The sequence below is a fragment of the Gymnoscopelus microlampas genome (genome assembly GCF_963454915.1).
Source record: "Gymnoscopelus microlampas genome assembly, chromosome: 7".
In the NCBI taxonomy this organism is placed as follows: domain Eukaryota; kingdom Metazoa; phylum Chordata; class Actinopteri; order Myctophiformes; family Myctophidae; genus Gymnoscopelus; species Gymnoscopelus microlampas.
Window position 1 is genome coordinate 4,769,627 of NC_139944.1, and position 22,346 is coordinate 4,791,972.

The 22,346-nt window shown below is 41.3% G+C and overlaps 1 protein-coding gene across 1 annotated transcript in view; it reads right to left on the minus strand.

The window, feature by feature from the left end:
- Positions 1–995: 995 nt before the first annotated feature.
- The window catches only part of LOC311049471 (NACHT, LRR and PYD domains-containing protein 3-like), a 43,236-nt gene continuing 21,885 nt past the window's right edge, over positions 996–22,346 (minus strand). The window contains exons 4-9 of the mRNA XM_084063046.1: positions 20,557–22,342; positions 20,283–20,456; positions 19,100–19,273; positions 17,523–17,675; positions 17,114–17,160; positions 996–1,647 (exon numbers count right to left, since the gene is read on the minus strand). Coding sequence (XP_083919172.1) covers positions 1,094–1,647; positions 17,114–17,160; positions 17,523–17,675; positions 19,100–19,273; positions 20,283–20,456; positions 20,557–22,342 — 2,888 coding nt within the window. The 3' untranslated portion in view covers positions 996–1,093. The remainder of the gene's footprint in view (positions 1,648–17,113; positions 17,161–17,522; positions 17,676–19,099; positions 19,274–20,282; positions 20,457–20,556; positions 22,343–22,346) is intronic.

Genomic DNA, 22,346 nt, shown 5'->3' on the forward strand with positions numbered 1-22,346 from the left:
TGAGCCAGTTTGTATGCATGTTATGTCCTGGTTCTGTGTGGAAAAAGTAAAAAAAAGAAAATAAGAAAAAAAAAAAAGAAAAAAAAAATGGATTTTTTTTTTTTTTGGTTAGAACTGAAAAACGGGAGGAATTGTTCCCAGACGTGACGTAGGGTGGGGGAACAAATCTGACGGACTGTTTTCAGACCAATTTACATAAAAACCACAGATAGCCTATGAAAGCCTGCATGCTCGAAGTCGGGTATTTGTTGGAACAGAAGAGAGGTGGGGGAGACCAAAAACACACAAAAATGAAGAAAAAGTTAAAATTCATGGTGTAGACCCTTTAATAAAACATCACAATAATTTTAACCTTTTTATAATTTACTTTCTAAAATAGCAGATCTACAAGCTCATAACGCATCCCCGTCAGAAAATAGCAGATCTACAAGCTCACAATGCATCCCCTGTCTTAAAATAGAAGATCTACAAGCTCATAACGCATCCCCGTCAGGTAATAGCAGATCTACAAGCTCACAATGCATCCCCGTCAGAAAATAGCAGATCTACAAGCTCACAATGCATCCCCGTCAGAAAATAGCAGATCTATAAGCTCACAACGCATCCCCCCTGCGTGACAATAGAAGATCTACAAGCTCACAACACATCCCCATGTCTGAAAATAGCAGATCTACAAACTCACAATGCATCCCCGTCAGAAAATAGCAGATCTACAAGCTCACAATGCATCCCCGTCAGAAAATAGCAGATCTACAAGCTCACAACACATCCCCCATGTCTGAAAATAGCAGATCTACAAGCTCACAACACATCCCCCTGTCTGTAGCAGATCAACAAGCTCACAACACATCCCTCGGATTCTGTCTGAAAATAAATCTACAAGCTAACAACGCACCTCCTGCCCCCCACCCCCCCATTCCCCGTCCCCCCGTCTGAAAATATCAGATCTATAAGCATTGCACTGGAGGGAGGGGCGAGTACAGACCCCTGGGGGACTCCAGTCAGTTAAGTACAGTAGTATGTATATACTGTATCTGTAAGCTCTACTATATATTCTATATACATACTGTAGGGTGTAAGTGTTTCAACACGTTTACCAGATCTCACACACCTCTGCTGTACCGAAACCATAAACCCCTATCCCTGCATATAGAGGTTGTGTGAAGGTGGTGTTTACTGTATAGAGGAGGGTCTGTTTGTTGTCATTAATACAGTAGAAAGACACAGTACCTGCTCTGTGATCTGTGTACACGCCCATTACCCCCTCACCCCTACCCCTCCCTGTGGAGGCATCAGGTCCTGACAGTTTAGTCTCAATGCTGTTGTGATTGAACATGTAGACTGAACCATGTGACCAATATAACATCCAGGACTTGTCATTGTTACGAAAGTGTGATAGCTCCCTCTCCTTTCTGTTGATGTCTATATAACTGACTGCTACACCAACATCACGTCCACTCCATTTTACTTCAAAGTAACAACGTTCAGGCAGACTCTCTTTACTCAACACTTGATACCTAGAGGTAAATCTGTGTGGATGTTCAGGATGACGTTGGTCTTGTGGTGTATAAGTCACCTTCCTGTTCTCCTCTGACAGTCTGAGCTCTCTGCTCACTGTGTTTTCATCCAGTGAAAGCTGACAGGAATCTGTGAGAAAAACAAAAGACAAAATATCACAACTAATGAAACACTTTACACCTGAGTCACTGTGTCGGCCATGTTATTAATGCTGAACATTTAGAAACTTAACCCATTAAGACCAGGAACACATCTTTGTCATTTTAACTTTGATTTATCTGTTCAATGATCAGTGGTGGAAAAAGTACTCAAATATTTTACTGTAAAAGTCTCAATACTGCAATGTAGAAATACAAGTAAAAGTCCGGAATTAAAACAATATTTGAGTAAAAGTACAAAGGCGCTCTAAATGTACTTAAAGTACCAGAAGTAGAAAGTACTCATTATGCAGAATGTCCCATTACCCAGTTTTTAAATGTATAAAACATATAAAAATCTTTTGAAAATAGCAGATCTACAAGCTCACAATGCGTCTCATTGTGAGCTTGTAGATCTGCTATTTTTAAATGGCCGAAATCTATATAGGGCTGAAGTGGTTTGTAATAATAATCAAAAAAAAAAAAAAAAAAAATTAAAATGAAAAAAATAGTGGGTTAAAAATGCAATATCTGCTTCTGAGATGTAGTGGAGTAGAAGTAAAAGTACTGAAAATTGGAAATACTCAAAATTGTACTTAAGTACAGTACTTGAATACATGTACTTAGTTACTTTACACCACTTTCTAACTTTCTTTTTTTGGCTGTTTGAAAATAGCAGATCTACAAGCTCGGCTAAGGCACTCTGTGCCTCGCTACGAGCTTGTACTGGAACAAAATATTTTACAAATGTTCGCTTTATAAAACTATAATATTCAAAGATTTGCACACGTTTTCATGATTTTTCAAAAATAGCAGATCTGCAAGCTCATAGTGCCGCACTATGAGCTTGTAGATCTGCTATTTTTGATTAGCGATGCGTTCCTTCTTCCTCTTAATGGGTTAAATGGGTCCCCAGCTAAATGGGTTAATATAGAATCACAATCATGTTTCAACTTTTATAATTAGGCTATTCAAAAATAGCAGATCTACAAGCTCATAGCGCGGCACCGATCTGCTCTTTTAGAAAAATCGTGAACATTTAAGCAAATCTTTGAATATATATATATTTAAAGCAAACATTTTTAACTCAAATCTTTGCTTCTGGGGGTCCCTGGAACAACATATTTTCAGGTGGGGGTCCGCGGCCAAATCCATATCATTGTGGGGGTCCTTGACATGAAAACAGTTTGAGAACCACTGACATTATAACAACATACATTCATTTAAATGTTTTAACTGTTAGGATTTAGAGACATTTGTAGTTAAAATGTTCACCTTAAATATATATTATATATATATATATATATATATATATATATATATATATATATATATATATATATATATTCAAAGATTTATGAAAATGTCATGATTTATTCAAAAATAGCAGATCTACAAGCTCATAGCGCGGCACTCGGTGCCGCGCTATGAGCTTGTAGAAAGTATAAGATAATGTTTAAATCAGATAGATCTAATTACATTAGATAGCAGATCTACAAGCTCACAATGTGTCACATTGTGATGTGTTGTGATCTTGTAGATCTGTTATTTGTACTTTTCATACTGAGACAAAGTATATCGTTGCTGTCAGGCAGAAACCTTGTATCTCCATATTAATCAAAACTATTGAAAATAGCTGATCTATAAGCGCTCTATATGAGGTTTACATCTGACACACACACACACACACACACACACACACACACACACACACACACACACACACACACACACACACACACACACACACACACACACACACACACACACACACACACACACACACAGAGTAAAATCAGTGTTAACCCATTAAAACCAGGAAAGTGTCCTTTTAGATTTTAGTGTTTTGGAACAGGGGTTCTCATAAATATCAGATCCAGTGGTGAGCTGTGGATTTTTGAACTAAGGGTGCTGTATTTTATGACGTCACGTGCGCAGGCATGTGCATATAGCCACTCAGCTCAGTGCTAGTTGAAATACTGTATTCAACATGTGATTATTAATGTAATTATAAGTATTATTATTTTGTTGCATTGTTAATTTGTTGTTTTTGTTTTAAATTAATTATTTTATTTTCCTTTTATTTTTTTATAAAAGCCCTTTACATAGACTCACCCACACATAAGTAGTTAAAATAATCAGACAACTTGTCTTTGTCTTGTCTCAGAGAACTGGGTCCTCTGCTAAGCGATCCCCTTCACACCTTGCAGTGCAGAGACTGTTGTCTGTCATTGTTAGAGGAATGTAACACATTCAATTCAAGTCCGTGTCTTTTCTCGAGTAGCCTAATGTTATGCAAAGCAGCCAGGTAGACGCTATTGAGAACGGCTCGCCACTGACGGCGCGAACCTTGAGAGGCTATTGTTTAAACTTTAAGGCGTTAAAGACCGCCGCTGACGGTGCGTGCATGTGGAGCATGCGCGAGCCCCCAGCCCCCACAGTGTCAGAACTAAGGGTGCGGCGCCCCCTCCCGCACCCCGTACAGCTCAACCCTGATCAGATCTACAAGCTCACAGTGCGTCACATCGTGCCACGCTGCAAGCTTTTATATCTGATATTTATGAACATTTAAAAAAAAAAAAAAGATTTCTGGGGTCCCTGACACAAAACATGTCCAGATGGAAGGGGGGGGGGGGGTCTCTGGATTAGGAAGAAAACCCGGACTGGATCCGCGGATCCAGATCTTCAAATAGTAAAGTCAGCAGGAAGTTAACATTTGTATTAAATAAATAAACAGTACTGGGTTTGGTGATGTTCTATATTGTCTGAATCAGCTTTGTTTGTGTTTGTTTATGTACTAAAAGAGTTACTTTGAGATCTGTTTCAGCGTACAATGTAAGTCATATATGTCAAACTCAAGGCCCGCGGGCCAAATCAGGCCCGTGAGAAATTATCTTTGGCCCGCAAGATGATATTGAATAACAATTATAACTGGCCCGTCGGCATATCAAAATAAAAAAATGTATTGAATTTTTTTTTGGCAAAAAAAATATTCCCACTCGCCTCGGGCGTCTATCTGTCTCCTAAACATAACCTCAGTAAACCAAAACAATGGGGCGAGTGGGGTTTTGGGTAGCCTCGATCTCCAGGCTTTTATTTTTTTAGTTTTGCTAAAAAATAAAAGGGGTTTTGGGCGCACTGACTGTTTACCAGTCCCGCCATGCAATGCAAGAGTATTTGTATCCAGAAACCGCGTCTTCAGTATTCATCACACTGTGACTGCAGCAGTGGCACTGACAGGCAGCGTATCGCATTCATTCGCCTGTGGTCAACAGGTAGCCCTCTCCCCAAAAATGGCGAAACGAAAGGTGGACTCTGAGCACAGGGATTTTCAAGCCAGGTGGGAGGCAGAATACATGTTCACCGATGTAAAGGGAAAACCTGTGTGTCTTCTGTGTGGAGACAGTGTGGCGGTAATGAAAGAATATAACCTAAGAAGACACTTCTTAACGTCAGCGAAACACAAAGAGACAAATACAAGAATATGGACATGGAACAAAGGCTACAGAAGGTAGAAGAATTAAAAAAAGGTCTGAAGCCAAATCACAAAGCAAGTCTGCTGTCAAGGCCAGTTTTATTGTTGCAGAAGAGGTCGCAAAATCAGCCCGGCCTTTTACCGAGGGAGAGTTTATCAAAAACTGTATGATGAAATTTTGTGACGCCGTGTGCCCGGAAAGAAAGCAATTGTTTTCAAATGTGAGCCTGAACAGAAACACTGTTGCTGACCGTGTGCAAGAGCTTTCCACCAATCTAGAACAGCGGCTTGTGAGAAAGGGAAAAGAATTTGTCGCATACTCCCTTGATGTGGACGAGAGCATGTACATATCTGACATTGGACAGCTGTCAATTTTCATCCGTGGAGTGGACTCTAGCCTGTGCGTAACTGAAGAGTTTTTGGGATTACGTCATATGCATGGCACAACTACAGGAAAATATCTGTACGAAGAGGTGTCCAGGTGTGTAAATGACATGGGGCTGCCTTGGGATAAACTTGTGGGACTGACAACAGACGGAGCGCCTGCTATGTGCGGTAACAAGAGTGGATCGGTGGCAAAGATTCGGGAGAGAAAACAGGAGGAGAACGACAAAGGTGAGCTGACATCTTATCACTGCATCATACACCAGGAGTCGTTGTGTGGCAAAGCATTGAAAATGGAACATGTAATGAGCACGATAAAAAAAAGCAGTTAACTTCATTAGAGCCAGAGGATTAAATCACCGCCAGTTCAAGACGTTTTAGGGGGAGTTAAATTCAGAGTATGGTGATCTGCCCTATCACACAGAGGTGCGATGGTTAAGCCAGGGAAAGGTACTGAAAAGATGTTTCGAGCTGCGTGAGGAGATCTGTCAGTTCATGGAAAGCAAAGGGAAAGACACGACAGAGCTTCGAGATCAAATGTTCCTGTGTGAAGTGGCGTTTCTCTGCGACATAACAGGCCACCTTAATGCACTGAACCTGCAGCTGCAGGGGCGCGTCATCTCCGACATGTACCCCACAGTGAAGGCTTTTAAAACCAAGCTGCTCCTCTGCGAGACGCAGATGCGACACGAACACTTTTGCCATTTTCCGTGCTGCCAGACCATGAGAGCAGGTCTCTACCGCCGGGTTCCCGAGTGCACAGTTTGCTGAAAAACTCAGCATACTTGGTGCCAACTTCAAGCGACGATTTGCCGACTTTGAGACCCCAAAAAGCAGGTTCTAACTGTTCAGCAATCCATTTGCAGCTGACGTGGAAAGCGCACCACCAAACCTACAAATGGAGCTGATTGAGCTCCAGTGTAATGACGCACTGAAGGCAAAATATGAGTCTGTGGGTGCTGCTGAGTTTGCACGTTTCATCCCCGACACATTGGGAGTCGTCCTACTGATGAACACCTTCACTCAATCCTGAGGATTTCCTCAGCTCAAAGCCTGACCCCAAACATTGATGAACTTGTACACAAGATGAGACTCCAAGTATCAGGCTCAGACAAGTGATCATCACAGAGCAGCAGACTGAGCTAGTAATTCAGTTTTATTTTTGCATTTGTTAGCACAGGACTGTCAGGACATAAGATTTTTCTTTGAAGGAAATATTTTTTGGGGGCTGTTTGCCTTTATATATTGTTTGTTCAGTTAAATGGACTCAGGAAAAGTTACAGCTGGCCATTAGAAATTAATGCAACTGATTTCATTGACTTTCTCATTTTACATTAGAAAGCAGTTATTGGTGAGAATCATAGAGCAGCAAATTAAGCTTTAACAATGCATTTTATGCATGCACTTTCATTTTTGCATTTATCTTACTTACATACAGTATTAAGTGTATTTGATTTTGAAGGACATTTATTTTGTTGCTGTTTGCCTGTTTGCTACTTGAAATTACTGACAAGAAAATATTGCAACAGATTAAATTTGTTTGATTAATAGCCTATGTATGGTGTGTGCAATACGCTTTTGGGGTTTAATAAAACCAGCATTATCCAGTGTGGATCCTGTGAAAGAGACAACACGTTTCTGTGTCTCATGATGTGTCCTGTGTTTCAGGGTAATCTATAAACTGCATATCAGGTACCCACGCCGGGACCTGAACCAGTCCGGCCCTTGACTTATACCAATTTTTTAATTTAGGCCCACTGTGTATTTGAGTTTGACATCCCTGATGTAAGTCAATGAGGAGCATATTTAGAATTATTAATTTCTAATCAATGGAGATATTATTTTACATTTCTTGTCCTTTAGAGTTCCATCATGACATCAAGGTAACTACACAACCCAAACCTCAACCACAGTGGACTGGCCCTTTAAATGAATCACTGTAACTACAGTATGAAGGTTGTTTAGAGCATTGGTTCTCAAAGTGGGGTCCGGGGACCCCCAGGGGTCCTTGGGGGGGTTCCAGGGGGTCCCCAGCAAAATGTGTTAATATAGCATCACAATATTATTAACCACTTTAACCTTTTATACTTAGGCTACTCAAAAACAGCAGATCTACAAGCTCATAGCGCGGCACCGATCTGCTATTTTTGAAAAGTCGTGAAAATGTGTGCAAATCTTTGAATATATATATATGTATATATATTTTTTAAAGCAAACATTTGTAACTCAAATCTTGTCCCTGGAACAAAATATTTTGAGATGGGGGTCCACGGCCAAATTCATGTAATTGTGGGGGTCCTTGACATGAAAACAGTTTGAGAACCACTGATATTATAACATCATACGTTTTTTTTTTGTTTTTTTTAACAGTTAGGATTTAGAAGACATTTGTAGAATCCCCCAGAAGCAAAGATTTGAGTTAAAAATGTTCATTTAAAAAAATATTTATTCAAAAGATTTACGCACATTTTTATGATTCCTTTAAAAAGTAGATAGCAGATCTACAAGCTCATAGCGCGGCACTCTGTGCCGGACCCCCATGCGTATAATGAGGCGATCTCTGTGAACACGGAGGTCACAGAGAATATTCCATGATTTTTAGAAGGTCAGTAAAATCGCTCTTTTTCGCTGGCAGTGGGGTGACACTATTACACTATTACTCTGGCAGTTAAAGAGTTAATGTGGGCGTGTGGTTGTCATGGTAATGTTGTCATGGTTACTTAAGTACCTGGAGATCAGGTGCCTGGGATTATTGTACCATCACTTCCTTCAGTAAAATGTTTGCGCCGCAAAACCTCTCGTGTCTGTGACTCTCCTTGAATGTATCCCTTTACCTAAACTGGCGTGGTGGCATCATGCCGAAAAAGGATTTCAAATCAAAAGTCTTTTGAAGAGACGGTCGCACTGTGAATTTATTCTACAGTCAGAACGCGAGAGGATTGCGAGCGCGCAGCGCGCAATATGTCAACGTCACTAAGAGCTCCGAAACAATGGTGCTTAACCAAGATAGAGAATGTGATCTCGTTTGAAAACTGGCGACAGAATCTCCTGTACACACTGTTACTTGACAATGAGTTCGCCCCGTTCCTTGTTGACGGCGCAGCGTGGGAGAAGAAGACTAGAGCGTTAGGGCGGGCCATACTTTTTTTTTTTTGAAAATCAAAAAAGAGGGGTGTTCAAATGACAGATTTTGGCATGTAGAACACAAATCTGAAGAAAATTTTCAATTCTGATAAACCTAACCTACATCAATTTGCTGTTGATTATTGTAAATGTTTTGATTAATTTGCGATTTTCTTCTAGAAGAAAAAAATATTTTGGGAGGCTTTTATAAAGAATTCCTGTTCAAAATAACAGATGTTGGCATGTAAAACACAAATCTGAAGAAATGTTCCAATTCTGATAAACCTAACCTACATCAATTTGCAATTGATTATTGTCCATTTCTTTGATTAAGTAGCGATTTTCTTCTCGAAGACAGAACTTAAGATGGGAGGCTTTTATAAAGAATTCCTGTTCAAATAACAGATGTTTGTGTGTAAAACACAAATCTGAAGAAATGTTTAAATTCTGATAAACCTAACCTACATACATTTGCAGTTGATTATTGTTTTATTAATTTGTAATTAATTCGCTCAGGCCAACTGCAGCAATAGCAACTGCGGCTCTGATTGAATCATCACAGAAGACACCCTATGAAAAGTGATTGATAAAAACAAGGTCAAGATAGCACAGGAGAAGTTGATAAGAGAGCTGGGGGATGAATTTGAGGAGAAGTGCAGGAAGGAGGGGGGGGGGGCGTGTGAGTCCTGCATCCTCTTTGATGGACGGATTGACCTGACCAATGTAATGATGGAAGCTGAGGGCAGTGACCAATCTTTTCCTGCAAAGATGAGGGAAGAACATAGTGTTGTCAGTGAGCCTGGCAGCAACTATATGTTCCATTTTACCCCAGAAACAGCAACTAAAGAGGAGTCACATGCAGTGCAGATTGCTAAGGTCCTTTTTGCTTGGCTGAGAGAGAAAGGTTTTCATAAGACCTTGTGGGCCATTGGAGGAGACTCAACAAATGTCAACAGTGGTGTAAAAGCTGGAGCATTGAGGAAGCTGGAGCTGCACATGGGCAGAAACCTGGTCTGGTTGGTGTGCAACTTACACACTGGTGAACTGCCCCTCCGCTGGCTCATTGTTGAACTTGAAGGTCCTACTCTGTCAACAAATTATCTGGACCAATACTAAAGCTCCTTGATTCAGCTACAGAGTTGGATATCAATCCAAAATTTACCAGGATCTCTGATGGCCCTTCACTGATCAAGCTGCCTTACAAGGTCATTCAAGATTTCTCGACTGATTAACACTATGGCTATCAAATTGTTTGTGCAGTCGGAGACAGAGTGGTTCCTACAAGGCTGGATCTGTTGGATATTGGGCCACAATGGGCCAGTAAACCACAGCCACCGGCTCACCACAGCAAACAGACTTCTCAGGCTCTGGGTGTCAAAGCATGGACTGAGAGGAAAGAATCAGAAAAATCTGCAGTTCATTGTGGAATACATCATTGGAGTGTATTATCCATGTTGGTTCAATGTGAAGATCAAGGAGTCCTGGATTGAAGGGCCTAGGCACATCCTGTTTCAGCTGGACTGCCTGAAGTCCCAGAGGAAGTAGGTACTGGACATTGTGATGCCAACTGTTAGAAGATCTGCTTGGTATGCCCATAATGAATCCACCCTCCAAACACTGCTGAGCGCTAAGGATCAGAAGGAGAGGATTGAGGGGGTGGAGGGAATCCTGGCCATCAGGGGAGAAGGAGACCCAGACACTCAGCTGGGGGACTCCTCTGTAAGAACCATAGGGACAACTGAGATCAATTATGATGCTTCCAGCATTGGTGGATTGATTAGCTGGTCAGAAGGTGTGTCAGAGCCAGTGGCGTTCCCAGAAATTACATTTAGGGCAGGCGAGATTTTTTTTCTCTACCCCACCGCCCCCCCCCCCCCCCCTCCGAAGGGGGGGGGGGGGGGGGGGTACTCGGGGAAAATGTCGGGGGGGAAATCTCGGGGGAAACAAGTTAACAACAACACTACACTGACTACAAAACTGAAAAACGTTAATAAAAACAAAATGCAGGCCTATAATCAATCAATCAATTATTCAGCGGTGGTCTCTTCATGTTGTAGCCTAGTTTAATGGCTCAAGCTGCTCTCAGAGCCCCTTTTATGCCAGGTGAGTACAGGTGATGGCCCAGACCCCCACACCTGGCACTCCTGGCACCCCATGAAGATAAAGGAAAACATTTGCATCACTATAGGCGACGTCGCTCTGCCGCGCGAATGGACGAGGAGGTCCGACGGCCACTATTGTCTTTGTATTTTTTTCACTGCCTGTTTTTCAGTCTTTTACTTTATTTTCTAGGGGAGGCTAGATTTTAGTTGGGCAGGCGGCCGCCTGCCCTGCCTCTATGGTGGGTACGCCACTGGTCAGAGCTACCTCTCACTTGCATACTAAACACATCGGAGATGAAGAACTTCATTGTCATCCCATGGAGGTGCCCAACTGGCCCTGCCACACTCAGAGCATTGAGAGGGTTGTCAAAATGGTGACTGAGGCTTCTTCTACATACATGTACTTCTCTCAGGAAAAGAGGGATGGAGGGATCAGGACTCATGAAACCAGCAGGAGACTGATGTCTAAGGCAAAGCGTCAAAGCAGGACTTGTACAACCTAGCAAAGTTCAGGAAGTGATAATTGATCTTCATAATTGTATCCAGTGATATACATGCACTTCCATTGTGAATAAATATGTAAGTTTGATTTGGCTTTGTCAATATAAAGTATTTTCCTTATGTCTTTTAATATCCTAAAATGAGGCTAAAAAGGGCAAAATTAGTCATTTTGAAGTACAAAATGATGTAGGTTAGAGTTATTCCACCTAAAAAATAATGTCACATTTGAATTCCCCATATAAAAACACATCATTTAGACACCCCACATGTTAGGATTTCCTTTGGATTTTAATATCTTATAAATTAATTAGAACGGGTACAATTAGCGATATAAAAATGCAAATTGATGTAGGTAAGAGTTGTCCTATCCAAAAAATAATGTCATATTTGAACTCTCCATCAAAAAACACATAAAATAGACACCCCTCTTTTTTGGATTTCCTTAATATTCATTTTAGCACCTGAGTATGGCCCGCCCTACTAGAGCGTCTCCACACAGAGGTTTCCATGACGACGGGGAGGACCTCCCCCGCGCGCAGCATCGACAAAGGAACAGAAAGTAAGCATGCTGGAATTAATGCTTGGACAAATGGACACTTATTGTCCTGTGATTTCACATCAAAGTATAGTGAAAAACTCTACATCCATTGACAATATGTGAGTGGGTACAGTGCTTTAGGCATCGAGTCGTCATTTTTCATTTTTCATTTTATTACAGATTGTTGAAGTACAGAATATAAGCTTTCATATGATGTATCATTCATTGAAATTGGAACACATTTGAAGAAGATGTGACCATTTTAATCTTGTTATCTATAATAGTCCAAACTGAGATAATCCCTCCTAAAGAATTTCCACTTCAATAGCACCTCTCAGCTCCAGGTAATGGGCGTGAACAATGGGTAATTTATTCAACCTAGCCACTCCTCTAATCACTCCCCCATTTACACCTTTCAGTCAGCTGTCCACCATATAGAAATTTGATGCAACACAATTACATTTTTTTAAGGTATTTTTACTTTACTGGAGTATTTACAATACTTTAACTTCTACTCCACTACAGATCAGAGGAAAATATTGTACTTTTACTCCACTACAATCATCTTAAACTTGAGTTACTAGTTACTTTGCAGATATAAATTATTACATTATAAAACATACATTAACCACTTTAGCCCTATTTTATACATAGTCTATTTGAAAATAGCTGATCTACAAGCTTACAATGCGCATTGCGACGCGTTGTGAGCTTGTAGATGAGCTATTTTCAAACATTTTAGTACTTATACTTTAGGTACTTTAAGTACATTTTGATACCAAGACTTTAGTACTTTTACTTTGATTTTACTCAATTAACATTTTGAGCACTTTTACTTGTAACAGAGTATTTTTTTATCGTGGTATTGCTACCACCGAGTGCTTCTTCCACCACTAAATTTGAGTGACCCACTGGTAGTCAACTACAGTCGAGGTTTACCTATTTAATAATGAAGACACGACCAGCTAGGTCCTGGATTAACTCCAACCTGGTGTTTGCGCTCTCCATTTACAACCCGTACATCTACAATCTACATAAACGTTCAGATTTCAAATATAAAGTGCTTACCTCATGGCCACGGATGTTAACATTAACTTCGGGTGGGTCTAAGTACCCGTATCTTCCATATTGTTCAATAAAAAGCATTTTAATCGGATCGGCGGCCATTTTCTCATAGAGTTATAACGTATCAGGAGTGCAATACACCCCAACCATTACGGCCGCGTAGTTGAAAAACAACGGAGACAATGGCCATCAATCGGATCAAAATGCTTTTTATTAAACAATACGGAAGATACGGGTACTTATGAGGGCCCGTAAATAATTATAACACCCGTGGCCATGAGATAAGCACTTTATATTTTAAATCTGAACGTTTATGTAGATGTACGAGTTGTAGATGGAGAAATGCAAACACCAAGTGTACGTTCAGCCATGACGCGTGATCGCGAGCTAACAATGCTAAGGCCTAGCTCGTTATTCCACCGTTGTTTTGTCCACAAACATCTTCGGTGAAATACTTCCATACGAACGTCGAGCGGCCTGTTGTTTAGCTGGGGCTGCCCTCACAGCTGCTGTGTTCGGTACAATGTTATATTGATTATATAACTAGATTCTGTCCCGAAAAAGACTAACGCAATACTGGCCGCTTCGGCGCTTTTTCGCACCGTGGTGACGTTAGTTTCAGCCTCAGGTTGAATATTCACCCAGTGGATATTACTCCAGTAAAGTAAAAATACCTCAAAATTGTACTTAAGTACAATACTTGAGTAAATGTGCTTCAGTTACGTTACACCACCACAGAGGAGCGATACTGATGGGCGGGGATTAGGCTTGTAACCGGAGAACAATGGGCCAACAACCAACCAAAATGTTAATGTTGTCCCTGCAAGTTAAAGCCACTCTCCGCCCCCAAAAGACCGACAGAAACACACAGAAACACTGCTCTTTTTTTTATGTAATTTAAACCACTTAATGATTCTAAAACGCCTATCTTTTGGACTATAAACCTTCTTCAACATTCGAACTGTGTTAATATGAAAAAAAACGAAAATCACAAAAAAAAAAAAAAAGTTAGAAAAGCTTTTTTCTACTGCTTGTCAATGCGCGACTTGATGCCCTAAACACCAGACCTGCTCACATATATGGCAGGCTATCCGTCAGCATTATGGATTTCAGTGCATAGCAGCACATTTCATTGACTTTGCTGCTATTAAATTGGAACCTAATGAGAGACCAGAAGACTTATTTCAGCACATAATGGCGTTTGTGGACGACAACATGTTGCACAAAGACTCTGGGATCAGTCACATGGCAGAAGTTGCGACAGAAAATGAGGAGCTGTCACCATCACTTGAGAACTTTATTGTGCTTACATGGCTCTGCCTCCTGCATGATGACCTACCCAGACTTGTGAAGCAGCGGTATGGCACAGAGCTACGTTCATGGACACTCACATCCATTAAGCCAGAGATTTCACAGGCCCTTGATTCCCTGTTAAATGAACTACGGGCGTCAGAGGATGCAAGGGCTATGCGCACAGCTGTGTCTGGATTTTCCAGGTCTAGTTCTAGATTCTCTAGCTCTAGATTTTCCAAACCAAAACAACAAATGAATCATGTTCCGAGGAGGAGGGTGTGGCCTCTGTGTAAGGAAGCCAGAAGGCCTGATGAACATTTTTTGAGCAAATGCCCATTTCTGCCTCCTGAGGACAAAGGTTCATGGCAAAAACACGGCAGGTTACGGGTGAGCAGAGTGAGTCTGAGGACGAATCAGACAACTTCGCTGGTGAAGAGATGACTGCAGCCAGCGTTGTTCAGCGGGTGGTCATCAAGTTATCACCGTATCTTGACACCTTTCATGGACATCGAGCTGTAAGACTCACTATTGACAGTGGCGCAACAGGAATTATGATGAAGGCATCATGTGCCACAAGACTGAGCGTCACCGTTACAAAGACCACACAAGTGGCCCATCAGGCAGACGGCTCGTCCCCATTGAAGGTATTGGGGAAGATAAGAACATGCTTTCAAAGGGACGGGCTCAACCTCTACTTTGAAGGCGAACCTTGATTCAAACATCTTGGTTGGCATGGTGAAGAACAACATATCTATTAGGCCAGCCAAACATCAGGTGTGTGTGGGTGAAAACACCTATTATTATTATGGCACCCAGCACAAGAGCGATAGACATATCAAATCCCCTTATCCAGGGACTCATGGAAATATTGTGGAGTTGTTACACTGTTTAAGGGCGTTCGTCTGTACGTGCGTAGCGCCATGGGAATGCCGGGGTCTGAGACGACGTTGGAGGAGTTGACGTGCAGCGTGTTCGGGGATCTTCTTGAGCAAGGCCACATAGCCAAAGTGGCAGACGACATGTACTGTGGCCCAAACAATCTTGACAACATGTTGGCCATCTGGAGGAGGGTGTTGTCAGCTTTACAGCCTTGTGGATTAAAACTTACCGCCACCAAAATCACCATAGCACCCATACAGCCCTCTATTCTAGGCTGGGTGTGGCATCAAGGCAACTATCCGAGCCACCTCTCACCGTGTGTCTGCCCTGGCTGCGTGCCCTCCCCCAAAAACTGTGACTGAGATGCGGTCGTTCATTGGAGCCTACAAGGTGCTCGTGTACTCAAAAACTGTGCTACTACGCTTGCTCCACTTGATGACGTGGTTGCTGAGAGAGACTCAAAGGATGTGATCCAGTGGTCAGACGAGTTGCTGTGTGCTTTCAGTAACTCTCAGAAGGCCTTGTCCTCGGCCCACACCATTACATTGCCACGACCTGCTGATCAGCAATGGATTATTACTGTTGGTCCTGTCAGGGACCTGGGTTTGGCAGCTACGCTGTACATCACCTGTAAGGACAGTGTGAAAGTTGCAGGGTACTTTAGTGCTAAGTTGCGCAAAAATCAGTCCTCCTGGCTGCCCTGTGAGGTTGAGTCCTTGTCCATAGCAGCAGCAGTGAAGCACTTTTCCCCCTATATCATTCAGTCGTCTCAGGGACATGTGTTGTGGCTATACAGGCTGAGTGCTCTGACCTCAGACGTACGGGCGCTCATCGCCGTCAGGGGACACGACCGTCAAATCAACTGACAAATGTGCGTGATGTGAAGCGTTACTTGAATGCTGCCACGTTGTCCAGGGATGGTCTCCTGGTTGTCCGTCGCCACACTCCTCTTGCGGCATCAACTCGTAGTGTAGTGCCCAGGGCTGCTCTGGATGGCTTTACTTACTTCCCTCCATATTAAACTGGACCATCCAACCACCCATCTGTTAGAGCCATTTTCTATTATATGTGAATTGTGTTTATTCTGATTATTATTCTGATTTATTATTCTAATATTCTTATTTATTGCCTGCTACATAAATTGCATATTTTTGGGTTATTAATTCTATGAATTTGGAATGGTTTGAATTGAGGTCTCCTCCCCCTGGGAATGAAATGATTTGTGGGTGCAGGCCACCTGGGTGAGAAAGATGATAAGGAATGGGTGACACCCTGAACCCTGAGTTGTTTTATACTTATCAAAGTTTGTTTATGTAACGGAGTGAGTGACGCTCAGATAATAAATATTTTGTTTGATGCAACCTTCGGATCTCTGCTCTGTGCTGATTGACTGTTTGTAAACAAGAAGAGACACGAGTATAACAATAGACTGCAAGACCACCCCGACCAACAGTGACTTTATTTATTTGTTAGAAAGGCCACAATATCATCAGTTTAAGACAATTGTGCAGCATTACTTCTATGCTTTGGACATGGACACGTCTGTGCAACACGTAGCTAACGGGTGTCATCAATGTGTGTCCCTGAAAAAAGCCCCTGTATTCATCCTTGATCAGTCTATGAGTGACCCACCCGAGGTCATTGGGGCCGCCTTCGCAGCCGATGTGTTCAGACGTGAACGCCAGTTCATTCTTGTTGTTTGAGAGTGTGTGACATCATTCACAGTGACGTCCATCATTGAGAATGAACGCGCAGAGACACTCAGAGACGCTTTACCTCGCCTGTGTGTAGGCATATGTCCACTTACGCTTTCTTAAATGTTTTTTTTTAACAAGCCTCTGTCTGATTGTAATTGAGCATTTTATAACCTATGTATTTTTATTGTTATGTTTGTATGTTTTGGGACTACGGATGGAAATGAGCTTACATTAAATACAGCATATTTACACTTAATCATGTGTATGCAATACATAAATCATGTTTTAGCGTTCATTAATGTTCATTCTCCAAACCAAATAAACAAAGAAAGTATACAGTTAAGTAAATATCTGGATGCGTGCAGCTTTGATTTCATGAATGAAACAGAAGACACACTTACACTTCTTTAAACCTGGTTTCAGCCTGGACGCTCCACCATTTTCGACACTGGGCGTGGAGGAGAGACATAGTTTGATTGAATATTGATTGAAAACTGTATTAACAAGATTGCTAACATTATATATAGTACAGTCAAAAGTTAAAGTGAAAAGGATAACACAATCATCCTTGCTTGTTTCCATTGTGGTCCATTGTACATTACATACGGTAAAAGTAGTAGCAAAAACTATATATGTACAGAGAACGTGGGGGAGGGGAGCATTTGGTGGGGTTCGGAAAATCAGGGCTGAATATAATATTTGATAATAGAAAGAATGATAGATAATGAATTTAAAGTATTAAACAATACTATACAGCATCACAGTATGATTCCCTCTAAACCTACTAGAACACACCGGTTCTCTCCATACCTGAGAGTCTGCAGTGGTAGAGCAGACAGATTCTTTATCTCGATGTCTCCTGGATGATTGTACGTCAAATCCAACACTTTCAGATGAGAGTTGGACCTCAGAGCAGAGACCAGATAAGAACAGCCTTTCTCTGAGATCATGCAGCTTGACAACCTACACACACACACACACACACACACACGCACACGCACACGCACACGCACACACACGCACACGCACATGCACAAGCAGAAACGCACACACACACACACACACACACACACACACACACACACACACACACACACACACACACACACACACACACACACACACACACACACACACACACACACAGTGTTACTATGGCTTTCACTCCACTACATTTCTAGGAACAAACCCCGAGAACCAAACATAATCAGGAGGTCAGGGACGAGAGATTAGAATCTGACTGGTTAGTCTGTGGCCAGAGCCTATCAAATCCAGATTAAAGTTTGTTTTTAACCAATCACATCGCTTAGACAGGGTCATGTGAGCGGGGTGACCCGGGGCGTGGCTATGCCAGTAAAAAACAGGGTAAAGCTCCTCCCCTGGTGATTACGTCACAAAGTTTCACGTTGACTGTTTTGTGTCAAGTCTGTTTCAGATGTGTTTGTTTACAATATGAACAGATTGAATGTCATCTCTCCATGTAGCACACATGGCTTTTTCTTTGATTGATTGTTTATTTCGAACACTGTTAAAAAGACAAAAATAAATCATAAAATAAACATGATCCACTTAAAATAAGAAATATAAAAATATGAAAACAAATACATGTTGTACTTTATAGGGTGTTTGAAAAGGGCATAGGATGAAGTTAAAAACGTATCTAGTCTTATCCCTTATTGTTTATTCAAATAATATCTAAAAAATACAATTTCTAAAATCTATGTACAGAAATTACTATGAAAACAAGAAACAAACAGACACAAAAACAGCTTCTGGTGTTCATCTTCAGAGCTTAATGCAATATCTTTCAATATGTTGTTTTTATAAGTTTGTTTTAAACTTGAGTATTGTACTGCAACTTTTCAGTTCTTCACCACTGGTGTTCCATAATTCAACCCCTCTTACTGTGATACAGTGAAGCTTGAATTTGTTCTAACCTTTTTCCTTTAAATACTTTCCTCTTAATTCAGATTTACTGTCTCTCCATTCAAACAACTTCTGGATACTGTTTGGCAATTGACTGTTTTTTATTTTGTACATGAGCTGGAGGGTTTTGAAATCAACCAAGCTGATATGAAATCATTATTAGAAAGAATAACTGTCCCACTTTTATGTCCCATATAACGTGAAATCACCCTACCATTGGGGGGCAAGACATAAAAGACGGTAGCCCTCGTTAAATGTTCTAGTTGAATACATGTTCCAATGTTTTGAGAACCTGAAAAACCCTCTAATATAGTTGTAATTTATATTTCCTCTGATATTTGCATACATGCCATTGTCTGTATCCTCCTGATTAAATGTAAATAAATTAATCAGACAAACTCCATGTGTATTTAAGCCATGGTATAAATATTCTCATGTTTAAAAGGTTCAGGAATACTGACCTGAGTGTCTTGACTTTACAGTGAGGAGTCCCCAGTCCAACGCAGAGCTGCTTTGTTCCGGAATCCAGCATATCATTATTGCTTAGATCCAGTTCTGTCACATTAGAGGAGCTGGAACTGAGAACTGATGATAACTCCTCACAACATCTCTCTGTGAGGTTGCAGCCACTCAGCCTGAAGAAACAATAGTTATTATAAGACATTTTTGTATTTCTTTGCCGATAAAATAAGATGACATAATATATAACATGTATCCAGTTATCAGTTCACCTACAGAGCTGTGTTTGAGGAAGGGGCAGAACAAAGGAAGAGGCCAACTATATCCATAATATCATAAACATGACATCACCGTGCCCAGCTGTGGGTCTTTGGTTTAGTCTGGGTAGCACCCCGCCTCAGTTCTGACATTATATTGGATGTGTAGAAATACTATGGATGCAATACTAAACAACAACGTTTGTGTTGATTTATGCTGTAGACGCTCTACTGCATAAACTTAACTTCTGTGTCTGGGTACCAATGCAAGTTACCTTCCAGTTCTGTTCCACTATCTTCAGGTAAAAGTTGAGTAAATAACATGACTATTAATTAGGTCGGTCCTATCTATCTATCTATCTATCTATCTATCTATCTATCTATCTATCTATCTATCTATCTATCTATCTATCTATCTATCTAGAGACTGAAAGGCTGATGGCAATGTTTTTAGAAGACTCAAATTATTGTAAGAAAGAAAAGCAGTGCTTGCATGAATATATGTTGACATGTGTTATTATTATAACCATGTTGCCTCCATTTATAGTATATAGTTTCTGTAAGTACAATTCTGATTAGTGAAGTGTTACAGGCTACAGCTACAGGTTAAGATCAGTTTAGGATATTGACTGATTTTGCTGATATGAAATCATTATTAGAAAGAATAACTGTCCCACTTTTATGTCCCATATAACGTGAAATCGCCCTACCATTGGGTTTAATGTTCTAGTTGAATAAATGTTCCAATGTTTTGATAACCTGGAAAACCCTCTAATATAGTGTTAATTTATATTTCCTCTGATATTTGCATACATGCCATTGTCTGTATCCTCCTGATTAAATGTAAGTAAATTAATCAGACAAACTCCATGTGTAATTAAGCCATGGTATAAATGTTCTCATGTTTAAAAGGTTCAGGAATACTGACCTGAGCGTCTTGACTTTACAGTGAGGACTCCTCAGTCCAACGCAGAGCTGCTTTGTTCTGGAATGCTGCAGATCATTATTGCTTAGATCCAGTTCTGTCACATTAGAGGAGCTGGAACTGAGAACTGATGACAACTCCTCACAACATCTCTCTGTGAGGTTACAGCCACTCAGCCTGAAGAAACAATAGTTATTATAAGACATTTTTGTATTTCTTTGCCGATAAAATAAGATGACATAATATACAACATGTATCCAGTTATCAGTTCACCTACAGAGCTGTGTTTGAGGCTTTGATCACTGGCAGCAGCCTCAGAAGAGCCTCCTCTGAAGCAGAGTATTTCTTCAGGTCAAACACTTCCAGCTCTTTTCCTGATGACAGCAAAATGAAGACTAGAGCTGACCACTGAGCAGGAGAGAGTTGTTCTGTGGAGAGACTTCCTGAGTTCAGGTACTGTTGGATCTCCTCAACTAGAGAATGATCATTCAGCTCATTCAGACAGTGGAACAGATTGATGATTCTCTCTTGAGATGGATTCTCCCTGATCTTCTTCTTGATGTACTCGATTGTCTTCTGATTGGTCTGCGACATGTTTCGTGTCTTCATACCAGGAAGCAGTCTGTCTAACAGCGTCTGGTTGGTCTCCAGTGACAGGCCCAGGAGAAAACGGAGGAACAAGTCCAGATGTCCATTTTTACTCTGTAAGGCGTTGTTTACGGCACTCTGGTAAAAGCGAGTTTCCTTCTTTGTAAAGAGCTTAGACCACCGGAAGGAATGTTGCAGCAGGTTGACACCAGTGTTGATGAATGAGTGAAATACATAAAGAGCAGCCAGAAACTCCTGAACACTCAGATGGACAAAGCAGAACACCTTGTCCGTGTGCAACCCATGCTCCTCTTTAAAGAACTGTGTGAACACTCCTGAGTACACTGCTGCTTCTTCAATATCAATGCCACACTCTGTCAGGTCTTTTGCATAGAAGATCAGGTTGTCTTTCTCCAGCTGGTCAGAGGCCAGTTTTCCCAATGTCAGAATAACCTGATCTGGATTCAAGTCAGAATATGCCTGAGCTTTGTTTGCCTGATACTTAGCCTTCATCTGTTTGAGATGAACCAGCATGAAATGGATGAACATAGCAGCCAGGGTCTTTGGAAGTGCTACTTTCTCATTTTCTGTCAACATGTCCTCCAGAACTGCAGCAATGATCCAACAGAAGACTGGGATGTGACACATGATGTGGAGGCTTTGTGATGTCTGGATGTGTGAGATGATTGTTGTGGCCTGCTTCTCGTCATCACGGAATCTGTTGATGAAGAACTCCTCCTTCTGGGGGTCAGTGAATCCTCTCACCTCTGTCACCCTGTCAACATGTTCAGAAGGGATCTGATTGGCTGCTGCAGGTCGTGTGGTTATCCAGATGCGAGCAGAGGGAAGCAGCTTGCGCTTGATGAGGTTTGTGACAAGCAGAGCCACCGTGGTTGGCGTTGTGACATCAGTTATAATCTCACTGTTGTCAAACTGTAGAGGAGGCCTACACTCATCTAATCCATCAAAGATGAACACAGTATTGGGATTGTTGAAGTTGCAGATTGGTACGCCCTTGGTTTCAACATAAAAGTCATTAATAAGTTGCTCCAAACTGTACTTCTTCTTCACAGAATTCAGCTCACGGAACGTGAATGGAAACATGAAGCGAGTACTCTGGTTGGCTCTGTCTTCTGCCCAGTCCAAACCACACTTCTGAATGAGGACTGATTTCCCAATGCCAGCCACTCCCTTTGTCATCACTGTTCTGATTTGTTTATTTTCTGGAGGTAAAGGTTTAAAGATGTCTTCAGATTTGATTGGTGTTTCTTTTGTGGCTGATTTCCTGGACACTGCTTCAATCTGTCTGACCTCATGTTCAATATTGCCCTGTCCACTCCCTCCCGTTGTGATGTATATCTCTGTGAAGATCTCTTCCAGAGGTGTTGAGCTTCCTTTTTCCTCGTTTAGTTTCCACCCAAAGAAAGGCTGAAACCTCGTCTTCAGATTCTTCTTGAGTTGAGGAGCAAGAGTTTCTAA